The following is a 23909-nucleotide window of genomic DNA, read 5'->3' as shown; positions in this document are numbered from 1 at the left end:
ATCACCTATGGATATATTTAGACCAGATTCGTTTGAGTGGTAGAGAGAAAAAAAAAATATTTTTCTTATTTTAAATAATTTATAAAAATTAAATTCTTCCGTGCTATTTTTTCTTTGGAAAGAAAAATCAAAACCACATAGAGTATGTTGAATAAAAAATGAATTAAGAGATCATACCGAATTCCAAATATATATTGTTATGTCAAGCAGAGTATAAAATTAAAATATGTGATTTGGTGGTTATCTTTTGGTAATTAGAGGAAGCTTTAGTTCGTGGCAATAGAATAAAGAAAATTCGTGGATCAACCATGAATCTGCGAAGACAAGCAAACGAACCAAGTCAAAAAGGGTTTAAAGACTTGTCAATTAGATGGAAAATTCAGTCAAATTTAAAATAATAACAATATTATAAGCCCCGAGAAAATATATACATATATATAGGGTGTCAACATTTGCAAAGTCGCAATCAAATATTGACCACCTTCTCAAGAAATGGCATGCAACGAGACGTGTATGACGGGAGATTTTGATTTTTGAGTGTTTGTTGTCCTGTGGAACCATCATCCTCCATTTCCATGATGTAACGACGAGGCGTTTCCCAAATTTAAAGTGAAAAAGAGTCTTGGACGGACGCCTTTCTCTCCAAATCAATTTGACGTTCACATTATATTGATAATGATATATTATATGTGGAAGTAATAGTATACCACATAATTCCTCTCATTAACTTCCCTTTTACAAAATTTTCAATTCAAGATTTTAAAATACGGTAAAGTTCAAGAAAATTTAAAACCGCGCAGTTTTAAAACTTTGTTTCATAATTGTATTAAATTTTATAGTTTTAAAATTTTCTCAAATATTTTCCGCACTTTAAGATCTGGAACTAAAAAACTACTAACTTCCCCTTTTAGATTTTTTTCTTTTTTTTATTACTTGATCTAATCTACCTTCCTAGGTAGCTACTAATTTTGCAAATTACTTTTAGTTTTCTCTTTTGATTTTTTTTTTCTTTTAACTATGAAGAAGGCTGTGGCATGGCATGATTGAGCGCATATTCTAAAGCTAAAATGACTGCAAAACCCTAAAGAGAAGGAAACTCTGCCCCAGAAGAACATTCAAAGACACAACAACGTACCCAACTCTAATACTTTTTTTTTTTGAATTATTATTCTGAAAGTTGTTTGATTTGGAATATTCAAATTAGAATTCCAACCCACTATTGCACGTGGGGAACTGCTTCCTGAGGAAGCAAATAAGCATAAACATTGAGTCTCCATGCACACATATCCCAAATTCGGAATTTTTACAAAAACAAATACTATGCATTAGGGTTTCAACTTTCAATCATTTTCAAATACGATACTCTTATTTGTAAAGTGGCTGCTATTAGCATGCATAGATTAAGGCAATACCATGTGATGTTTCCCTTTGGTCCAACGACCTTTACTCTAGCTAGTGGCGCTCCTACTTGGTTTGCTTACAATATTATTTTGATTCTCGACCTAGCTATATGATGTTTGCATTATAGTGCTAACTTTAGTGCTACACTCCACTGTTTTTTATACTAAACATTGGTGTTTAAATAGTTTTCAAATATAGCTTTTTGAATCCATTCATTCATTCATTCATTCAGGTATATATAAATTGAAACCATAACGTTATCTTGTCAATTTCTCAATTAATGTAACTGAACAGAAATCCCGTGGAACTCGTAATATGTTTAATCATGGAACAATGTCACAATGATCACAGGGAAAATGAAATTAAGTTGGGATGTTTCAATCTTTTCATTAAATTAATGCTATTTTGCCAATTGAGGGAGCAAGTTGAATATTCTTCACTATTTTGCCGAAATAAGTTGATGGACTCACTTAAACTTTATGTCACATCAATCAAACATTGGAGGAGGGAATTGCGTATAAAACAATATTGATAGCTCATTTTTTCTACGTTAGAATGAGTACGTTTCATGTATCTGTTCTAAAACCATGGACGAATTTTAGGACAAAGTGAAGAAAACTAAGAGGAAAAGTAATTAAAAAATGAAACCAATGAATTCAAGGTGGTTCAACATAAAGAGAGCTTTAAAGAATAAGAAAATTAATTTCGCCATTTCAAGAGAACATGTTTTGGGTGGTTTGCCCAAAATGGTAGTTTATTTCTTCTAGCTCTTGCTATCTTTCTCTATTTTTCAAAATGTTAAATCCGATTTTAAAGTTGCTTTAAAAAAAAAAAAAAGAAAGAAAGAAAGAAGAAAAATTAGTACCCAATTTTAAGATTAGTTCAAGTACGTAGCCCACCAATTCTATATAGAGAAGATTGGCAAAAGCTTTTTCATTAATTTGATGGATTCAATTTAATTAAAAAATTAAATAGATTCTATCACGTGTACGTAAAAATATTAAGGAGTCCAGACACTTGAGAGCAATGAATCTACTCTGTTTTTAAACATCTTTTCTTTGTATTATCTTGGAAAAGGCAAGTTAGTGGTGGATTTAGTTTAATGAATTAGCTTGTTTCTCTCACTCAATGTTAAATCCGACTAAAGCAATAACATTAGTTGCATAAAATATATTTTTATCAATAGGATCAAAGCATGCAATTCCAACTTGAGATATTATAGTTTATGATTCATTTGATAGATTTCTAATAATTATTACACCCTTCATTTTGTTTTAAAAAATTAATAGTGTGAAAATTACTGGGTTCAGACGTCTTAAACTCTCTGAACAAAACTTGAAATTAGCATCATAATTGAATGAGAGGTATCATTTATGATTCATTATTATTATTTTTTTTTATAACACTCTTCTATCTTCTTCGAATATCAGAACCTTCTCGATAGCTCAAATTAAATGACCCTAGCGAACCATCATATTTTTTTTCAATTAATCACCAACAATAAAATGGGTTCATAATTATTTCAAGTAAAGGCTAAAAATATTGGACCACAAAAGTTGTATGATACAAACATAAAGTTGTCTTCATAAAACAATCATCTTATGTCTAGTCTCTCAAAGTAACTTATGATTTTCCACTACAAATAAAATCTATGAAAATAAATTAGAACTCTCTCATTGCATTATGAAAGGAAAAAAAAATGATCTGCTCATGTGTTCTACTCTACGACGACGTATAAATTAAAAAAAAAAAGAAAACAAATTTTAACTGATATAATAGTATTTTTCAGAGTGAGAGTGCTGCGTGTACTGCTCACATTCATAGTTTATAAACTGTGGGTATTTACAACCAAATTTTTGTTAAATATTTTATTATTTTTATTAAAAAGTATATATATAACTTTATATTTTTCGGCCATTTGTGAGGTGAGGGGTAGATGCTACAGACAGAATTTATACAACCCATGTGATTGGGGCTACAGTAAGTGAATAGCCAGGCACCAGGCAAATGCAAGAGAGAGATTATATCGGCGAGTAGCACTGTGATGACCTCACCTGAGCCCCAGGTAGTTTTGGTGATTCTGATGCTTCTTCGCCTTCAACTCAATCAAATCTTTGGTCCCCTACCTCTGTAATTTTATGGAGTTACTCAATCGTCAGAGTCAAAAATTTGTTGCTGAAATACCATGTCGCTTTCGCTTTCGCTTTCACTTTTTTCATTCTCCTCCACTTCCCACCTTTTTCTTCACGTCTTAGATATGTTTTACGTTTTACTGATCTTTATGGTGTCTACTTCTTACCAACTCAAATTTCACAGCGGCGTGCGTAGTTGGTGGTAAAGCTCAAAGCTCAAAGCTCAAAGCTGGCCTTTAAAGATTAATAGGCTTGGTTTATTATTCCTCGACGTACGTCTATCTCTGACGTGAATAATAATAATAGCATGGCCTGCTCTAATTGACTTATACATTATTGTACTCGTATCTGTTTAATTGAACCCTCTGCAGTATTCCCTGAAGGCCAAGAATGAGTTGGAGTTTTTTGTTTGTCGAGTTCGGCTGCATACTGAGAGAATTACCGGCAGTAGATGTAAAGTTGATTATTAGTTTGTCGTACAAAGGATATTGTTAGCAGAAAAATGTAAAGACATTATTGTGAGGAAGTACATTTTCAGTGCCACCAAACACTTATCACATGACAGCTACCCAAACCCCGCAAAGAAATTTTGATGATCGTGCGATTATTTTCCGCTCCTGATTGGATCCCTTTGGCAATTGAGCTGAAACTAAATCCACCTTCGTCTCAATTTCTTGAAAAAATAAAAAGAAAAAAAAATCATTTGCTTCTCTTGGCCGTACAAGAGAAGTTACTGTATTCTATGTATTACTTCAAAATAATTCATTAGTAATAGGGATCAGGCTACGGTGCAACTGTGGCACCGTGCCACAGTTGCACCTAAGGTTCTCCCTAGTAATAGTTTGTCATTTTGCAATATTTGACACATTGAAAAGATAATAATAAGTCCCACTTATTATAAACTACATAAGATCATGAAGTGGCTGGATATCTAACGTTCTAAGATAAAACTTTTAGATTGTATAATGTCGAATTATATCTATATACTATCGTCTATCTTTAAATTTACAGGTTAAAATGTGTCATCATTATAAATTACACACACACAAACACGTATAGTCCTTTTCTAATGTGAGCATTCTCGTTTTTTTTTTTCATGCAAACACGCTCTTCAATCGTGCAGTTTAATAAAGTTAATACTGACACACTATTTAATTACACAATTTAACATCTCTGCATTAAAAAAAATGAAGGTTCGAGCACTTATATATTATACTATTTTTCATGTGAGTGCAATCCTTCTCATGGACCAATAAGTTATATAATATCCAATTAAAAAAATATATGATTTTTATTACTAATTTATTATCATATTTGGTCTAGTCATAATCTAATGCATGTCCTAATTTTATGAAATCATCAATTCATACTTCACTAAAGTTTCTTTTCCTTGAAGATGAACCCATCAATGTCCCATTTAGTCTCTCTCTCTCTCTTTTTCTGAAAATTAAAAAGCAAGATAATTACTTAAAAGGATCCAAAGTGTACTCCACTGACAATATATATTGCATTATTGGCTTACGACACATTGACATGTGATTATCATTTAACCATAAAAAGTAGAACCTACAGTAATCTTTGAAATTCAAATAAAATTTTGAATCAACTATGAGGAGATCTTCATTGAGATTCTTTGGCCAGAATCAGATATTATAATCACATGAATTGAGTATGATTTTGAAAAATTTTATTTTTTGGCAATCAAAAGTTTTATAGGACAAAACTAATAATTTGCTTAATTGGGATTGTTACAGTTGTTTCATTTGACGATCGAAGTGGCTTTTTTATGTGCATTCATTTCACCCTAATTCCTCGGAGTCCTTAACATGGCTTGCTGGTTTTGCTTGTCGACTGTAGGGCTAGGGTCTAAACGCAATGCTAAAGATGACGAATTGATGTTACAACTGCCTATTGGCCCCATTATTACTTCGGTGCTTAACTCCAACACTTGAAGCTTTAAACAGCAGAGCTAATATGGATCGATGATGTGTTACCGTGGGCAACAAAATCCCTCATGGTCTAGTTAGAAAGAGTCAAAGGACTAGTTATCGATAATTAGTTGTGGTCTAAAATCAGTATAAAATTAAATGTAATTTCAGGTCTTTAAATTAAAACCTTATCAAAAGTTAGGTTTTAAAGGATAAACAACATGAAATTTTAACATAAATTAAGTATATATTAATGTGCTCTCTCTCTCTCTCTCTCATCATTCTTCATGTTTTTTTCCTTTCTCCCTCCCAATCTATTTTCCTGCTAACTTTCTTTTTCTTCGTCTCTAAGTAAAATTATGCATGCGCTTATTCAAACTAAGCAATAGGTAAGAGCAAATTGTTACATATATATATATATATATATATTGCACAACAAATAACATTCAATTCCATGTGAAACATGCATTTTGGGGGAAAAAAAAGAAAAAAAGAAAAAAGCATGTGCATATGCAATGCAATGAAATTATTAGGGAGGTTTTTTTTTCCCCCATAACGAAATATAGCTTTCTTTGAAAATGTTGATTCTCCCCAAGGGTTTGAAAACTGAGTAACTCGTGCATGGAATGGTTCGAATGGGACCCCTCAATCAAATCATGCAACGCGTTTTAAATTTTGTTTTCCGATCATTTCACGATCGGTTCATTTCAAAATGTATTTGTAAATATCAAAATTTTATTAGACAAATATGAATAATATGGTACTAATAATTCAATATTTAGAATTGAGTACATTGTTGTTTGGTCTCTTATTTTGTGAAAGTGCTTTGGCTGCTTCTGTATGGGAACAGCAGAAAATTGACAGAATCAGTACCTTGTTGAATCATCTCATGTAAGTGGAGATGAGGACATGTGACAAATTTTTACAAAAATATACACATTCATATCTTCTTTCTAAGTGGAAAAGCTACTATCTGTTATAATGAAAAGTGAGTCAGATGAATGAGACTCTATATAGGTATTCACAATCAGTGTCACTATTATTTAATTTTACTGAAAACCCTCTCTCTCTCTCTCTCTCTCTCTCACACACACACACACAATCTTTCAAGGTGAACAGTTGCCCTGAAACTGAAATGAAATTTTGTTGAAAAGAATGTTAGGTTTTGCCACTTTTAAGGTTAGTTCTTTCAGTATTTTTAATGTTTTTTTATTCCCAGTGAATGGTCCTCTTTTTTTTTTTGGGCAAGCACAAGCTGCAACAGTGCAACAGTCAAAGAAGCTAAAGCAATACCCAGTGCCCCACTCAGTTGCCTCCCACTTTTATCTGTTTATTTTAATTTCCACAAATTACAAGTAGATTCTTTAAAATCCTGTCCTTTGATCCCCTCGTTTTGGTCTGCTATTTCAGTCTGCATATGAAATTCATTAAAATAAGAAAAGCTAGCAGACTGGGGGTCAACTCAGGGTCTTTAGTGAGTGATTCGCATCCATAGGACACATTTGGAAGTGATTTTGTAAAACAGTTTTTAGCAGAAGCATTTTATGTAAGAGCTTGAGTTTAGCTAAAAAGCACTTTTAACAATTTGAAAAATCCTCTTGAAGTAACCAAAAATTAAAGTGAGAGGATCAATGAAGAATATCCAAACTGGCCTACCAATACCCAGAGCTTAAAGTATTGGGAAACTTTGCAGAATCCTTTTGATGGGTATGTAATGATCAGATTTTCAATGATCAAGCTCTTATGGGAATACGGGAAAGTTAAAATGAGTATACGCATGATAAGGCAAAACCCATTTACAAATTTTGATGTTGGTGCATCTACTTTGACACTCGTCACTTCGGACACATGAAAATGCATATGGGTAATGGGTCGAAAAATGTAATTATTACACTATTCAATATGCCCATTTGGACCCACATGAACGACATAAATAATAAAAAAAAAAAAACAAATCACAAAAAATTACTGAAGCGAGAGACCTTGTTAAGGAGACCATTGCATTTTTTTTTTTTTTTTTTTGAGAAGGAGACCATTGCATGTTAGTGATGGTACTTTTTGGCATTTTATAAACTTATTTTTAAGGGTACTTTTAAAATTAAATTATATTAATAAGTTTGGTACATTTGCATTTGCATGTGAATAATATATACAAAATCCACAGGTATACAAAATGGGTTAAAAGTTATCCCAGATGAGGATTTGGACAGTTGCTATTTTGGTTACTTTGGAGTTGTCAATTGACCCAACAGAAAGTCAAAGACAACGTATGCCATGTGATTGTGCGAGCATTTCGTTGTCCTTTTTACACAATTCTCTATTTTTAATAATTTTTTTTTGAGTTGCATATTCGATAGAATTTTGAGTCCATTCTTTTGTGAATTTTGCTAAGATCCATTTCATGGGAAGATTGTTTTGTGTTGATGATACTCTTATTTATATCATACAAAAATCTGAACAAAGAAAATGCTTCCAATGCTATGATACATATAATCTGTAGTCTTAAATATCAAAATGTAAATAAACATAAAACTTATATTAAGGTAATGTCAATCAATAACGAATGATCTTATCACGTATAAAATTTAAAAACTACAAAAAGAAATATCGATCTCTCTTTTATATTGTAAAAAAGATGTATTAAGAATTTAAATAAAAGATGACGGAGGGAGATTAAATGCAAAATCTCTTAGCTAAACAAATTTTTGTATTATATTGAATTACTACTCGAGCTAAGACTTTAAGACTCTTTGTCTTGGCATTTTGGCATCTCATCTACTAAAGTCCACCACATTAAGTACTCAAGAAATAAAAAAGAAAAAAAAACTCAAAAAATTATAATAAATAAATTTTACTTGTGAGTGAGAAGAAAAAGTGTTTGTTTCAGTAATCACTTCGATTACTCGAGCCTACAAATGAAGACTTAAAAGAGGTTAGGCCAATAGAACCTACTTGATCCTGTTCTAACCATTTTATTAATATAAAGTGTTGATATTTTCCATGAAATTAAAAGTACTTTTTCTTAAATACTTTATTTAATACACGTGCAGGAAAAGTTAAAAATATAAATAAGTTATTTTCATCAATTCAAGATTTTTTTTCCTTCAAGATGCATCACCTATTTCTCAATCTAATTTTTATAGACTTGGTGGCAAACGAAGCTTGAATGTTCAATGCGTTGATGGCACATGTGATGAGCAATTAGCTAAAGACACAACCGACGAACCACTTTGTGGCCACGTAGAGGCAGCGATTAGGGCACCAAACCAAGTGGTCCATTCTAAATTGGTGCACCTATGACTCATCACCTCTCTATTCAGTAACCGCGCATGTGATCCATGCGGTAGAATTTTATGATTTAGACTGAATCCATGCTCAAATAGATTTTTTACATCTTTTTAATAATTATTAAAAAAATATTTATTCGGAACATACATAAATTTAAATTTAAACATGTATTTTTTTAAAGATAATGGTTATGGTGGAGCTGCTCCGTCATAGAGCACTGATGAATACCGTTGGATTATAACAGTAAGTACAAATTTAATATTTACTTTTTTAACCATACGGTTATCAATAATATGCTATTGTGGAACTGTTCTAATATAGTTAAATCCTTTTTTAAAATGTATGAATATCCAAACTCAAAAATTCTTAATAACTTTATTTTAACCCTTTGGTACGGTATTTCATTTTCTCATTAAAAAAAAGAATTTAATTTTTTTAAAAACTTTTTTTTTTCCTCATTGGTTAAGATTGTTGCATAGCTATTTGGCTCGGAGTTGAAATAAATCATTCTCGAGATTTCTGGGCCTGTCAATATGAGGAAAGACAGGCAATAATAGGAGCCTGGGATGAAATTCCACCTCTAAAATTCCAAAAAGAAGACAAGGATATGACTTCCAAGAAAGAAAAAGGAAAATTCAACCCAGCCCCATAATTATTGCTTGTCCTCTGCTTTTTCAATTAATTTATTATTTATTGTTGCTTTTTATTTTATTTTATTTCAGTTCCATCAATCATTCTAAGACGTATTTCAGTTCATAAATTATGTAAATTATCCGTAAATGATGATGATCAATCTGCTACTTGTAGTTATCCAGATCTAAATTTCAGATTTTAAGGGGAAAATAATTCATCTCGAAAAATAAAAAGTAAAAACAGTAAAAGTACCACTAGGGCTTTGATTAGTGATTCGAGCCACTCTCTTATAAATATAAAAAAAATAGTTCGAGCTCCCAGAGATATATTATAAAAGTTTAATTTAAATTTTTTTTTTAAAATTTGAATAAAATCAGTCTTTTTTTATAAATAAAATTAATGTCTATAATTACAAATATCATGAGTAATAATCTCTTAAAAACAAGCAAAAGTACCATTTGATTAAATTTTTTTTTAAGTTAAGGGGGAAATTGAAAAACTTTGTGGCCCTTGAGAGAGTGTGCTTTATTTATGAGCTTGCTTTTTAAACACAGTAATCTGGCAGTTGCAGCAGAACGTGTACTGTGCACTTGGACCATACAATAACATGCTGATCGCATCATTCCCCAACTTTACAAAATTTGACGCAGATTGGAGCAATCCAAAAAGAAAGCTGCTTGCTTTCCAATCAAAAATTACATTATATATGTCAGTACAAATTGTTTTGCTTGTGAATTTGCGACCCATCGATTGATGAGATGGTTGGTTCAGATTGGTCCCAGCTCACCCAATCTTGAAAATGGAAAGGCAATTATTTCATCTTATTTTCAAATCATCAATCATAAAAGCCACACCCTCCATTTACTTGCTTCTACTGCAGTATGGCAAATAATAATTTTTCACTTTCTTCCAAACTTCTAGTGCATGGCCTCGTGGGTTGGTGCAAACACAAGCGAGAGGGTAATTATTTCAATAATCAACTTTAGGTCCTCCAAACCCAATGTTTGAATGGCCAAGGGCTTGTTAGATTTGATCCCCACTTTGCCATTTCGATAATCATATACCAAATTTCAACTATTACAATAAGAGAGTAACTACAGTACAGTATTGGCAGCTATATTCCATTGAATACTTCGAGTCTTAGGCTATATTACCTTCATTCAACTTTTGGAAATCAACGAGAAGAAACTTCCCATTTGCAGCAAAGGTGTGTGCGAGCTCATGTATGAAAGTCCTTGTACCATCTGTAAGGTAGACATGCTCATATGTAAAATATGAAAATAATTTGTCCACCATCCGAATCCTGAAATCTTTTGCTTCTGATGTAAGTCTCCTCCTATAATGAGATTGAGATAGGGCGATGCCATTGGCACAAGCCGAAAGCAAAACCCACTTGAAAAGTCAAAACATAAACCTCGAACTGGACGTGTTAATCTAATTTGGGTTAGTTTGGGCCACTTACAAAAACATTTAGCCCACAAAGCTGGATTGCTGATTTTGCAACTATTTTTAGTCCCTCTGCCTTCTTTTTCTTCCTATTTTTTATTTTGACAAATTCCCTCTTCCTTCAATGCTTCATCGTTCTATAATTATTTTAAAGCATTACAATCTGCTATTGAAATACACTGTAATAAAAAGGAGACTCACAAGCTTATATACCCGTTTAGTTTAATAATAAGACAAAGTTGAGTTTGAAATACGTATCCCATCTTACATAGAACTATCTAATTTGATCATGAGACAAATTAATTATTGAGTCTTATCTGCATCATTTAATTACATAAAATCCCTTACAATAACAAAACTGTGATATGAAGCACCTGAGCAAAATTACCACTAATGCTCCTTGATGAAGCCGATACCTTTGGTACTTGCATAATTAAACAAAAGCCTTTGCTGTATCACTTTAACAGAAAGCTACTGCGTTGTTTTAGGATTTCAGATGCATACAAAGTTTCATTTACAATGAAAATGGTCTTCTCTTAGATGTAAAAGTCAGCTTGCTTAGATTGTGCTTTGAGGTCCTTCAATTTCTTCAATATGTTAGTGAAGTAATCCTGCAAATATTTCTCCAGCGTAATGATATCCTTAGCGTCCACACCGAGAAGATCGAATGTCTCAGACATTGGAACAGAGAATACAGTATCACTTGTAAGAACCTACAAGTTAGCGAGCAAGATATAAGCAATTTCATTTATGTATTCCATGGTATCGACAATGGAAATCCTATTGTAAGTTGTAACTCAACTAGAAAACAGCTGAGTTTCTATACAATCTGAATTCCCATTTCGGATTCTGGGTTTCTTTAAAATTTTCAGTCCATTTTTTCTCCTGTTCATGAAGAAAAAATGAATTCATAATTCAGACTGAACTCTTTATACTGATTACTGTTGTTCATGAGTAGAACGAAATCAATTGGCTCTTAAAGACTCTTTAAGAGCAAGTTAAAGAAATGTAACCAACACTGCACTAAAACAAGTAGAAGAGATAATATCAATAAATTTTACCTCCGAAAATGCCAGTCTATCAGCAACATCATTTGTCCACTCAAAAAACCGTGTAAGCTGCCTAGTAAATCTCAAGACAGACACAGGGACCATGGTAACATTTGCATCTTGACCTGCGAGCCTCTCACACAATGTTATAACCTGAAATTAAGTTGTAAAATCAATTTAATTACAGAAGAGACAAGCACTGACATTTGGAATCGTCCAAAATGCACTCTATCCACATAATGTTGAGAGGCTTCAAGCCGTATTTAACAAGTTCTTATTTACCTCTTGTGTTGTCCATGCCCGAGGACCAGAAAAGGTGAGAGTCCGTCCATTAATTTTCTCATTGCGTAAAGCTACGAATGTCAGTCGCGCTATATCCTAATAGAAAATTTTATTAAAAAGAAAAAGGCTCAGATATAACAAAAGAGTAATAATTAGGCTAAAGCTTTCTTCGTGAGGCTAATCAGGAAAAAAATTTCTGCATATAACCTGAGTGTCCATGTATGCAATTCGAGTTGGTGCATCCGTTCCCCAGACAGACTTCTCTTCTAGTATAGGTACTGCATATTGCCCAATAAGGCCCTGCATATATTACAGCAAGCAACCATGAATCTGGAAGAAAACTTTTGCACACACATGGATACAACAACAACTGACCACTTCATTGTCATCAAGGTTTGGCCTGGAACCATTATCAATGTGTGTCTATGTACAATTTCATGATGATACATGTTACTCAGGTAGCTTGAAGTACACTTACTAAAATCTAATAAATTCATGCTAGATATATTCAAGCAAACCATTAAATCAAGCCAGTAACTAAATTTCAACAGCTAGGCTTAGGTGATATTACTTGCATGAACCCACATAACCGAATAATAACGTGAGGTAGGCCGGAGTCCTGCAGAAACTGCTCTGTGCAATACTTGATCTCCATTAGTGGGACTTCAGGATGCTTGTCACAGTTGTGAATTGAATAAAATACATACTTCTGGATTCCCATTGCTTTGGCGCATTGTATAAGAGCGACTTTTCCTTCCCAGTCTACCTAAACAGAACAGAAAGATTAGATAAAACCCCACAAAGTAATATACAATTACAAATGACCACGAGTTCAATTCACACAAATCTATAAGGGCTAACTACGTGAAAGACCTCTAAATGTTAGGAGTTTCTGTTCTAAAGAGATACATAAATGAGTCAGTTATCACACCAACATGTTCTCCTTTTATACTCATTTCTTATGATGCTAGATCATACATTTCGCTGCACAACCTGTAATGGGTCAGTGTGAAGATGGCAATAGTTGCATTTTACTATTATCAGTGCCGCTATAAAGATACCTCAAACTAGTAGACTTACATGAGATTGAGCAGCACATAGAGTAATAACATGAGCAGCACAATATTTTGCCAGGGAAATTGATTACTGACATGGAAACAAAGAGATTAATTAAACCTTCAACGTAAAACTTACTTTTTTGATAGGCTCTTCTGGACGGCCTGTGGCACAGTCAATGACTGTATGAACACCAACCAATGTTGCAGGTATGGTCTCTGGTTTGCTCAAGTCTGCCTGCTCAAATATGTATACCATTCAATTATTGAAGCTCAGCAAATGTAAATTAAACACAATCCTGCACACCCAACTAAAAATAATAAAAAAATATTTCATGTTATGTATAGATATTTTGCCAAGAAAATGTAAGGAACAATCTAGAGTATATTCAATTGATCAAGAAGAGAGACCAAAGTCATTGGAACCACTTATTAATTCTAAAGTTAAAATGCAAAGCTAGCCACTAAGCTATACAACACAATCATATAAGCAAAATTAGTTCCCTTTCATGTGAAACAAAAACAAATTAGCAAACAAAGAACAAAGTGACATTTACATTGACAACGGTGGCACCCCAATCGCGGAGAAAATCAGCAGGGGCGGGTCTGGGCCTCACAAGGCACCTAACGTCGTAACCTTCATCCAGTGCACGCCTGACTATCTGCCTGCCAAGTGTCCCCGTTGCACCAACAACTAGTATACTCGTGGGTCTCACCGGTGTCCCTGGACTCATATTCACCGCCTGCACAGTACCACTAGTACCACCACCGGCACTACATTTCACCACCATTTGTTGTGTACAAACTTTCCCTTCAGTAATTAATAAAATAAAGAATCATAATTGGAAAGTACCAAATTTGAAATCCCATTAATGAAAGTTAGCACTTATGTTTTTGGTTACCTAAGGAGTTGGCGGAGGGGGAGAGGAGGGGCAGAGGAGTTAAAGTGTGGCACCATGAGAGTGAGCCTTTCATGTGGTGATGGGGATGGGGCTGATGGAGGTTGCCACGTGTCGGTAGCTGAGTCGGCAGCGATCTCAAGGCCATTTGCTTTGCCTTTTCCTCTCTCGATGTGTCTGTGTGGGAGGAGAGGAGGAGAAGAAGGAGGGAGAAATGAGAAGACAGAGAAGAAGACTGTGGGTGGCAGTCTTGCCACGTCGTTCTCTGGAGTGGATTACGGTTTCTGCCACTTGTTATGATTAACTGATAACTACTACCCACTGCCTATTGGCTAACATGCGCTGGGGGCCCTGCTTGCCACCTGTCGTTTTTGTTTGCCAACTTATTGTTTCCAATTTCCTATAAGCAAATGGCAAACCCTATCTTACATGCATGTAAGATACATCTCTCTTACATGAATAGTGCATGTGTGGGACTCACATACTATTCATGTGAGAGGAATGTATCTTATGTAAGATAGAAGGACCCCTAAGCAAATAAGTTTTCTCTTTTCCCCCCCTTTTTTTCTGTTTTTTGTCAACTTATTATTTCCAATTTCCTATAAGTAAATAAGTTCTCTCTTTTTCCCCCCCTTTTTTGTCAATCAAGGGTGAAACAATGAGTTTAAAAACTGAAGTCATTTCTTTTCCAAAAAAAAAACTCAAAGTCATTTAATAATTTCAATCTCGCTCGAAAGTCATCTTATCATCACCAACGGTGAAATCTGTTCCAAATAATTATGGTAAAAGAATATATACCCTTTTGAACCCACAAAATTAAGAAAAGAAGGTGAGTAACCAAAATCTTGCTTCATAGCTTTATATTGCAACTGCGTCAAGATTTGATCATATTGCATAAAAATGCTACATTTGACACCTCCTATATATATATATATATGACCTTCTCTCCCTCTCTTATTCTGTACCAATCCGGCCTTACGGCAAGATTCAATAAACAGGTGAAAAAAATTTAAATTTAAATACGAAATTAAGAGCTATAACTTCAACTACAACTATCTACATTTCAACATATAGTAAGGTTTCACACGCCAATATCAATATGCGGTAGGCGATGATCCTCAAGGTCCGATTGTTGCTGCCAGACACAATATTCTGATGCTGAAACTGCTCTACCGCCAAGATTTTCATATACAGAATGCTTTCCTGTAAATATATTTACAGTCCAAGAAGCTAATGCCAAAGAGCCCCAAAATTTTGGTGAAGATTCGGTTAGCAATTGCAGGAGCATTGTTGTCAGTGAAAATTGTGATCTCCTTAAATTAGTCCTAAAAGTATCCTTCCATTTCTGGTTTAAGTGATAAACTGTTATCCGAAGATGTTTCAGTATGCTACTTTTTAGCTTGAAGTGTATATCCATTGTCAATGTAATCCATATCTGACCAATCAAGGTCATTGTCATTCAAATGGTCTTCAGCCTCAGAACCATGGGTATCGACCTTCCTATGATTGCCTAGAGTTTGATTTTGGGGAGTCAGAAGTTCCCTTGCCTTTGCTTCGGAATCCTCACATATGCAGGCTGCTGGGTTTTCGTGAAACTCGCCCCTGCCTGGTTTTACCTCATTTGGTTCTCCCATGAAACCAATCTGATTGGTTCGAACCTTCGAGGCAAATTCTTCCCATGTCATGTTATTTCTGTCCACGAACAATTTATATAGTTTTTTTGCGTTTGGACGGATTGTTGGTTTATGCCCAAAGTATCTCCTGCAGTAGACAAAATAAGTTTAAACAAAACTAGAAACAACTAGAATAGATCTAGAAACAATTACAACAAAAGGACAACCAGTCACCAACTGTTCGTGGAAAACAAGAGACTGAACCACAATCTTGAAAAGGCATAACATGAAAGAAACAACAAAATTATAGAGCATACCTTCGTCCAGCTAAAATTCTAGCCATGTTACCATTGTTGTTGGTGACAAAAACATCACTTTCATCGCAAACAATGAAGTCGAGTGCAGCCATGCGGGCAGAAAATGATGAAAATGGTTCCAACTCATACTTGCTGGCTAATGTCTCTTTTGAATGCAAATTTGGAAAGAGTGCTTTCAGCGGTGCCAGCGTCTCTCTACCTCCATACACTTCACCCGACGCAATGTACAAGTGAACATCACTTCCAAATCCCAGTGCTCTCAGCATAAGACCAACTTCCTCTGGAGTGAGTGGACATCTTCCATGCCTCCGTACCTTGTCTGGGTTGCTTGCCTGCAGTCATGCAATAAAAAATAAACATGTCAAACCAGGAGTCCGGTAAATAGAAGGCATGCCGTTTTCACGAGAATTGAGTGGATTCACATGTAAACTTTTCCACCGCTTGCGAAGTGCACCCAAAACTGTCCTTTCTTCGTCGCCTCCACCATAATAGCATCCCGAGAAAGCAAGCATATCAGGTTCAAATCTATGACATGACATGACATAACTTGGATCAATTGGTAGACTTATGAATGCAAGTGTAACTTAACTGGTTTTTAAATCCCAGTTTTGTTGACTATTATAAAAATGAAAACGGACAGTATATAGAAGAAAATAAACCTTACCTCAAGTGCAAAGCTATGAAATGCTTTGTTTTCAACCTCATCCTCTCAACCAACATTTTACCTATATGACGAATTGGATCTGTGAATTTTAAAGCATGGTAGTTAACCCTACATCTTAGCTTTTGCAAGTCTGTATCCAATTTATTCGCAAGTCGGTAATCAAACTTGGTGAGTTGAATAGCCTGCAATACAAAAGAATGGCAAGGAACTGTCAGCTCTTGAATGAACAAAAATATCACAGGCTTATCTTGAGCCAAATAATGCTCTCAAGAAAAATCAGCAACGAATATCCTCAAGAATAACAACCTTTATATACTTTTCCCTTAATTTGCTAGCATTTATATGATTTACCTTGTGTTCTAGCACTGACAAATTGCATGCACATATTTGACTGAGCAACTTAAATGAAATGATAATTTAAAACCTGAACTCTCTAGAAGCAAAGCCAATAAATTTGATTGACTGGTTGCATGAGCTTACATGCTTCTTATTAAGAATAGGCAAAACATGACTCTCATAGAATTTTGGAGAGCACTTCCGCGGGACACGCATGTTATGTGGATTCAAAACTTTCCCTTTCTTTTTAGGAAGCTGTTTGATGATTTCAATATCTCTTGAGAGAGATGATATGAACCAATCGACATCGAAAATTTCCTCAAAATCACTGCACCAGACATCACATTGCGTATCATTAATTCAGAATTTGCAATCCTGCATCTTAGGAATCATCATGATAAAGGTGATTTAACCATGAATATGACAGCAGACCTGCTATCCTTCCAATATGATTTCTGATCCAGCTTAGGAACAACGAGAGTCGCATTCAAAATATAAGCTGCAACAACAGCATCAGTAATCTGCAGCCAAAAATGTGCAACACATTTTGCATTATAACCAACATTTCCACCCTCCACACATAATAATATGATCATGGGTTTTCTAGATCTATGCAATTATTCAACATCCTGACAAATTCCAGTCAGCATCAGACCTATAACAAAATCAAAGAATATATGCGTAGACCAACAACTAATATCACAACAAATAAGTTGGCATATATCACACCAATAATGATGACTTGGATATTGCAGTAGATTACATGACACAAGCAATAAACTTCAGCCATAAAAACTACATTCAATATATATATATATATATATATATATGTATGTATGTACAGAGCATTCAATTGAAAAGGCCATTTAGGAATTAATGCACTCTCACACATCTAGTGTTATGAGTTATGTAAAAAAAAAACACTAAAACTCATAAGAATACTTTAAATTTTCTTCACAAAAGCATATAATGAAAGAAAACAACAGAAGTTAGTATACTAAGTTTCATTGGTTGCAGGGGGAAAAAGAAAAATTAAGAATAACATAAACCTCATTTCAATCAATGATTTTATTCCCTGTTCCTCAACCGCAATTCTCTTTTAAAAATTTTTAATAAAATATATATAAATATATATATATATTACCCCTGTTCTTTGTTGATTCAGTCCTCCGCTGGTGGCAATCAGCAAATATCGATTAGGATGCGTTTTGACTTGGGCAGCTACAAAATATTCAAAGCTGAATGAGACTTCAAAAACAGCTGATGATAAATAAAAATAAAATACTTTCTATCATCACACATCATCGACAGAGTAGCAACGTTCGATTTAAATAATAAATCGAAGAAGATTTTACACAAAATCTATTTTGATTTCATTAATCCATAAAAAATATATAACATCTAAAAAAACAAAATTCTAGTTCATAATTACGATGAAACTTATCGCTTGGAGCGCTGCAGCCGTAGTAGAATTTCGATTCCTTTGACCCCCACAAATCTCCAAGTAAGGTCCCTTCATTTTCCTAAAGAAGAAAAAACAATAAAATTATAGAATAATAAATATTCCAATTAAAACTAAACTTTAGCGGGAAAAAAAAAAAAAACACCAACAAAAAATTTAGAGGTACCGGAACTCGAAACGCAGTGTTTGTTTTAAAATTCGAATCCACCGCAAACTAAACACCGGGAAACAAACAAATAAATCAAAAACGGCAACACATTAACAAAACACGAACTGGAAAATAACGAGAAACGTTAAAATAGGAGCATAGGGAGTGAGAGTGTGTACGGACAGATGAATGGTGGCGGCGGAGGAGGAAGCGGTGCCTGGTGACTGGCGGAGGAGAAGAAAGGAGAGAGAAAGCGACGAAGAAGAGGAGGATACAACCGGAAATTGCGAAGATAAATGGAAACAGCTGTCGCCGGCGACGGAGAAGGAATATCACGTCACAAAGAGCGACGGCCACGCGGTCGCTACATGTGTTGATGCTGCTGTCCCGTTTTCTCTTCTTCATAGCACTGTAGTTGCTTTTGCAAACAGCCACCGTGATCGAAATTTTTTAAAGTGTTTTAAATAAACAATGTGAATTTGTTTTTCGAAAGGAATGGCAGAACTCAGCAGCAACAACAATTGAAAGAAAAAAAAAAAAAAAAAAGAAGGAAGAAGAGAAATGTTGCTGGTGTTGTTATCGTCGTATTGTTGTATGCAAACACAAGAATCTAAAAGCTCGGCATTGAACCAATCGCGCGAAAATATTGCGGGCCGTCTCTTGTGTGTGAGTGCTCGGACCAGAAATTACTAAATTGAACGTAACTGAGCAAGTAGATTGCTGACACGTGTGATTGCAGGAGTGATCGGGTGCCACTCGATTTGAGTACTGCGTGGAGATGTTATCCAATGAGTTAATATTAGAAGTAATTTGGGCGTCAAAAACAACTTGTTGAATCATGGTTCATGATTCAAGCCGTTTAAGGAATAACATATAAGCTACGGTGTGAGTACTCACACACAAACGCTTTCAGGTCCTCATTTCTTTCCGGCAAGTCTTTTCACGTGGATCTCACGTGCTGACTCTGCTTTGTCCTTCTCAATCCTTTTAACTCTCATCAGAAACAAACAATTCCACTCTTCCAAACAGCGCGTGCGTTATTCCACCAAACCAAGAAAGAGACCGGCCCGGGTGAAGCGAAGCCGACTGGGGTCGGCATAGCAATAGCTAAAACTCTTTTCTCACGTGATCTGAAGCGCGTGGGGAAGAGTTGTAATCACCCAATCCATTGTCGTTTGGGAGTTGGTAATAACGCTGAGGATGTGATTTAAGTGAACGCTTTTGTCTGGCATCGTCTTTTAGATCTCAGAATCTCGTGGTGTTTTTGCTTGTGGGTTGTGTAACGGATCATCTAGCGATAAGATTGTAATTATCTCACGAATTAAGGGTATAGATAGCCATTTCCTGAATTTGAATGTGGTAATGGATGTTTATCATCCATCCCTCTATCCATTAATCGTTCTTACACCCATGAATCCTCAAAAGTTGAGAGTGCTTTCGGATTTTGATGACAATTTTTCTTATTTTTCTTATAAAATGTATATATATCCATATTGAAAATTTGCAATCCCTAGTTAAAATAATTTAATTAAACTAAAAAAAATTAATCTTTGAAAGATCGGCAATTTCATAGAATTCATTTTACCACATCAATCTATAATAGATTATTAATACCTCAGATGTCAGACGAAGAATTTATAATATTTAAGGTACATATAACATTTTAATATATAAATAGGTTTGTGTTAATTTCAATAATATATTTTTTTAAACGTTTTAATATCATAGATGAAATGGGTGTTAAAATTTTACTAGGAGAGACCAAGTTGGGTGGGGGGAAGAAATTACAAGAGGTAAAAACGTCATCTCTTTTTATTTATTTTTAAAAATATGGCCGGCCTTTTTAATTCGTCCACGTTTTATTTATGAAAAGATTCAAATGTGTAAGCTTTTAGTTTACTGATGAGCCATCTAATCAAAATCAACGCAACAAATTAACAACTAAGCTCTTTTTAAGTAACCGTTTGTTGATTTAAAAAAAAAGAAAAAGAAAAGACAGAGATAGATTTTCGGGATCTTATCTTTGTTAAGTATTGCTATAAAAGGCTTGAGTTGTGAGCTTTTGATCAAGATCCAAGGGCCACAATGTGGTCAAAGATTATTTAACTATCTACCAAAATCATAATTTAGGCAATGATTCCTTAATTAGCTATGGGATTGGTGTTAATTAGGTGAACAATTGTAGTGATTAGTTGATAACAAAATATAATAAATCACCATACACCTAACCCTTATTAAAAAAAATTTGGTAGTTGTTTAAAGGGTTTGTTCTTGTGTCATTGTGTGATAAAAAATATTATATATATATATATATATATATATATATATATATATATATATATTGTTGGGTGATTTAGTATAAGATTTCTAAGTATCCAACCTAAAAAACTAGCCTTTTAGGTGGAGTGACTTACCACCTTATAAACCCAAGCATCTTCCCTTTACAGCTTTACTAGTCAATGTGGGACATAACTCAACGTATATAGATGTCAATTGTTAATTAAAGACAGCTTATTATGGAAATTATCTGGGCATGTTAAGGAAACTGTTGTTGTAAATGTAAGATGTTGAAAGCCACGTGAATGCTGTCATATGTTGTGTGCTGTTACTCGGGAAATTGAATGTTACTTACCATTTAAGATAATCAAATCTACCGGTTTATGAGACTTCGTTCTTATTTAGGAATATGGAAAAGGTTATCTGGTTATGAAGGCAACTAAGCACGGCCACAACCAAGGGAGACATTAGTGGATAATTTAGTTCAAAACATAAATGAAATGGGTAGTTGGTTTTCCAAGGATAATTCCAAAAAATTAAAAAATCAACAGAGATATTTTCTTTTTTTTTTTTTTAAAAAAAAGCACTTGCTGAGAAAAGCGATTCTTCAGGAAGTGCTTTTCTTTTTTCCATGCGAGTTGGATTTTTGGCACCCTCGGTTAATCCAATCACATCAACCCCTATTCTATTGAGATTATATTAGGTGGAGTTTTTGTGATTCGTTTGCTGTTTTGATAGTTGTTTGACAGTGCAGAGCTTGGAAATATATGTTTCCTATATTCCATGCTTTTTTTGAAGAAATGGAAATGTAAGTATAATAAAGAAATTCCAATAATTACAGCTTCCACTTAATTTATCCATATAGCAGGAACATAAGCAAGTTAGTTAGCCTCTGGATTGTACTCAGATTGTATAAACAATAAGGGAAATATAGATAACATTCATAGCAAGACATTAAGAATGCCAAAAAAAAAAAAAAAATTAATAATCATAGCTGATCGTTTTTTTTTTTGTGTTCATTTTAATTATCTTTTATATATGGACAGGAGAACAAAAAAAATTTATTAAACATTTGCTTAAAGTAATTGAGGCTCATGTTCTTGGTGTTTGTTTTTTTTTTTCCAATTGATATGACTAGCTAATACAGTCCATTAAGAAGAAAAATAATGATGCTGATAATGAGATTGATTATAACATTTAAACTAAACCGATTTCGGATTTTCTCATTTTAGAATTGGAAGTTCTACCAAAAGACCCCTAAGAATTTAATTCAATTCAATTCAATTAATAATAAAATGAGGTAACCATGAAAACGAAATTGTATTATTCACTAATTACTAGTCTATTATTATTTTCATCACTTGCTACACGAACAACATTGTGTAAAAAAAAAAAAAAAAATACATTGTATATGTTTTGAAAATCTACGATCCATGGGTTTAAATAAAACATTTTTATTTTTTTTGGGGACCGAACATATACCCCGTCAGATCAATGTTTCTGCCAAAAAAAAAAAGAATGAAAAATTATGAAAATCGAGAGATTTAACCATGAAAATGGTGTTTTTTTTTTTTAATACTAATTAGACATCAGATTACTGCATTACACAGATATTTACAACTGTTATTATAGCAGATATATTACACTGATATTTACAATCAGATATACATGATTGAGACTTACATTATTACATTGAATTCTGTGAAGTATATGCCCAGACAAATAACCTCTCACAGAGGAAAGATGTTCATACTCCACTCACATTTCACAAGAGAGAAGGATTTTTAAATATTAAGAATATTTAACCCCTACAATATTTTTGTGGGGGTTTGAACCGCTGCCCTCACAAGCAGCAGCCCACCACTTTGATCAAGGCCGAAGTGGCGACAATGAAAATGGTGTTTATTCCGAGAAAATGGTATTTTCCGTTTTAAGTGTGGGTATAATTGAAAAAATGGGATTTCAATTTTCAAAAATATTTTGGAGGGTGCCAAATATTCTTGGGACTAATGGCCCATGACTATTGATTGTTGATGGAATGTCTTTGAGACAGAACCCAATCTTTATTGGATCTGCAGGTTCCTTTTTAGCAAAGCCCGTTGGCCGTGTCCTCACAAGAATATTCTCGTTTAATTTCGATAAAATTTTGAGGAATAAAGAATGTTTTATACAAGTTGGTGATAGAGTTTAGCAATTTTAAATAAATCAACAGAATAATTTATTTCACAGACGAGAGATTTAATCTTATTTTAACCATTTTTTTTTTTTTTACAGAAAAGAGGTAAAAAAAAAAAAAATTCCTATAGAAATTAAAAATTTAAACTAATGTCCTCGACAAAGCACCTAACCTACCATTGACAATAAGCTTAATATAGCAAATAGCATGGTGAAGAATGAGCACGTTGTTGACCAACATTAATGCTAATGATTCCTTGTGTTGGCCAACCCCATCCAGAAATTATTAGTCGCGAATCAAATGTGGCCTACTGTCTTATGTTTGGGCTCATTCTATTAGATGCCATCATTTCTCCATAAAAGTATACTAAAAATAATTTCGATTGACCCTTGTCTATTTAACTTTCGAGAGATGATTTAATTTCTAGTCATATTACGCTCATAAAATTAAGGGGGAAAGAAATATAAATAAAATTGGGCACGATACGCTAGTAAGATGATAACCTGTCTTCTTATTAATTTTAAATTTTTCAAGTACATATAGGTATATTTCAACTATAAAAGAGTTATTTTAGTTAGGTCTTGGTAGTAGATTTCTAATGGTAGTATTGAAACAATTGTGATGTAATATTAAAAGAAAATTGAATTTTATTTAAGAATTTTAATCAGTAATTATAAAATACAATCTAATTTTGGAAGGAAATTCTAATTTTATAGAATTATAAAAAAAAAGATTTGTTCTACAAGCTTCAGTGCTCCATTGAGTGGCGTGAAGGGGATGTTAATATAGTATTCAATTAATTA

General features: G+C 33.7%; 2 protein-coding genes across 3 annotated transcripts; both read right to left on the bottom strand.

The window, feature by feature from the left end:
- Nucleotides 1-11049: 11049 nt before the first annotated feature.
- LOC18033678 (uncharacterized protein ycf39) lies at nt 11050-14391 on the bottom strand. Its single transcript, XM_006422401.2, has 8 exons — nt 14117-14391; nt 13772-14025; nt 13354-13452; nt 12731-12925; nt 12367-12459; nt 12160-12255; nt 11890-12030; nt 11050-11541 (listed from the first exon to the last, which is right to left on the bottom strand). The coding sequence occupies exons 1-8, from the start codon at nt 14259-14261 to the stop codon at nt 11365-11367; spliced, it is 1200 nt and encodes a 399-aa protein (XP_006422464.1). The 5' UTR covers nt 14262-14391; the 3' UTR covers nt 11050-11364.
- A 601-nt stretch (nt 14392-14992) lies between these two features.
- LOC18034370 (protein ROOT HAIR SPECIFIC 17) lies at nt 14993-19193 on the bottom strand. 2 transcript variants are annotated; one of them, XM_024179657.1, is made up of 10 exons: nt 18837-19193; nt 18672-18719; nt 18476-18566; nt 18188-18264; nt 17476-17564; nt 17188-17371; nt 16708-16889; nt 16466-16568; nt 16044-16375; nt 14993-15874 (listed from the first exon to the last, which is right to left on the bottom strand). In XM_024179657.1, the coding sequence occupies exons 1-10, from the start codon at nt 19056-19058 to the stop codon at nt 15502-15504; spliced, it is 1701 nt and encodes a 566-aa protein (XP_024035425.1). In that variant the 5' UTR covers nt 19059-19193; the 3' UTR covers nt 14993-15501. The 2 variants fall into 2 exon arrangements, with proteins under 2 accessions (XP_024035425.1, XP_006422463.1); XM_006422400.2 differs by lacking the exon at nt 18672-18719.
- Between the last annotated feature and the right edge of the window lie 4716 nt (nt 19194-23909).

This window comes from Citrus clementina, unplaced genomic scaffold (assembly GCF_000493195.1).
Source record: "Citrus clementina cultivar Clemenules unplaced genomic scaffold, Citrus_clementina_v1.0 scaffold_8, whole genome shotgun sequence".
Lineage (NCBI taxonomy): Eukaryota > Viridiplantae > Streptophyta > Magnoliopsida > Sapindales > Rutaceae > Citrus > Citrus x clementina.
The sequence above is the reverse complement of the archived record's forward strand: the minus strand, read 5'-3'. Positions and strand labels throughout refer to the sequence as shown.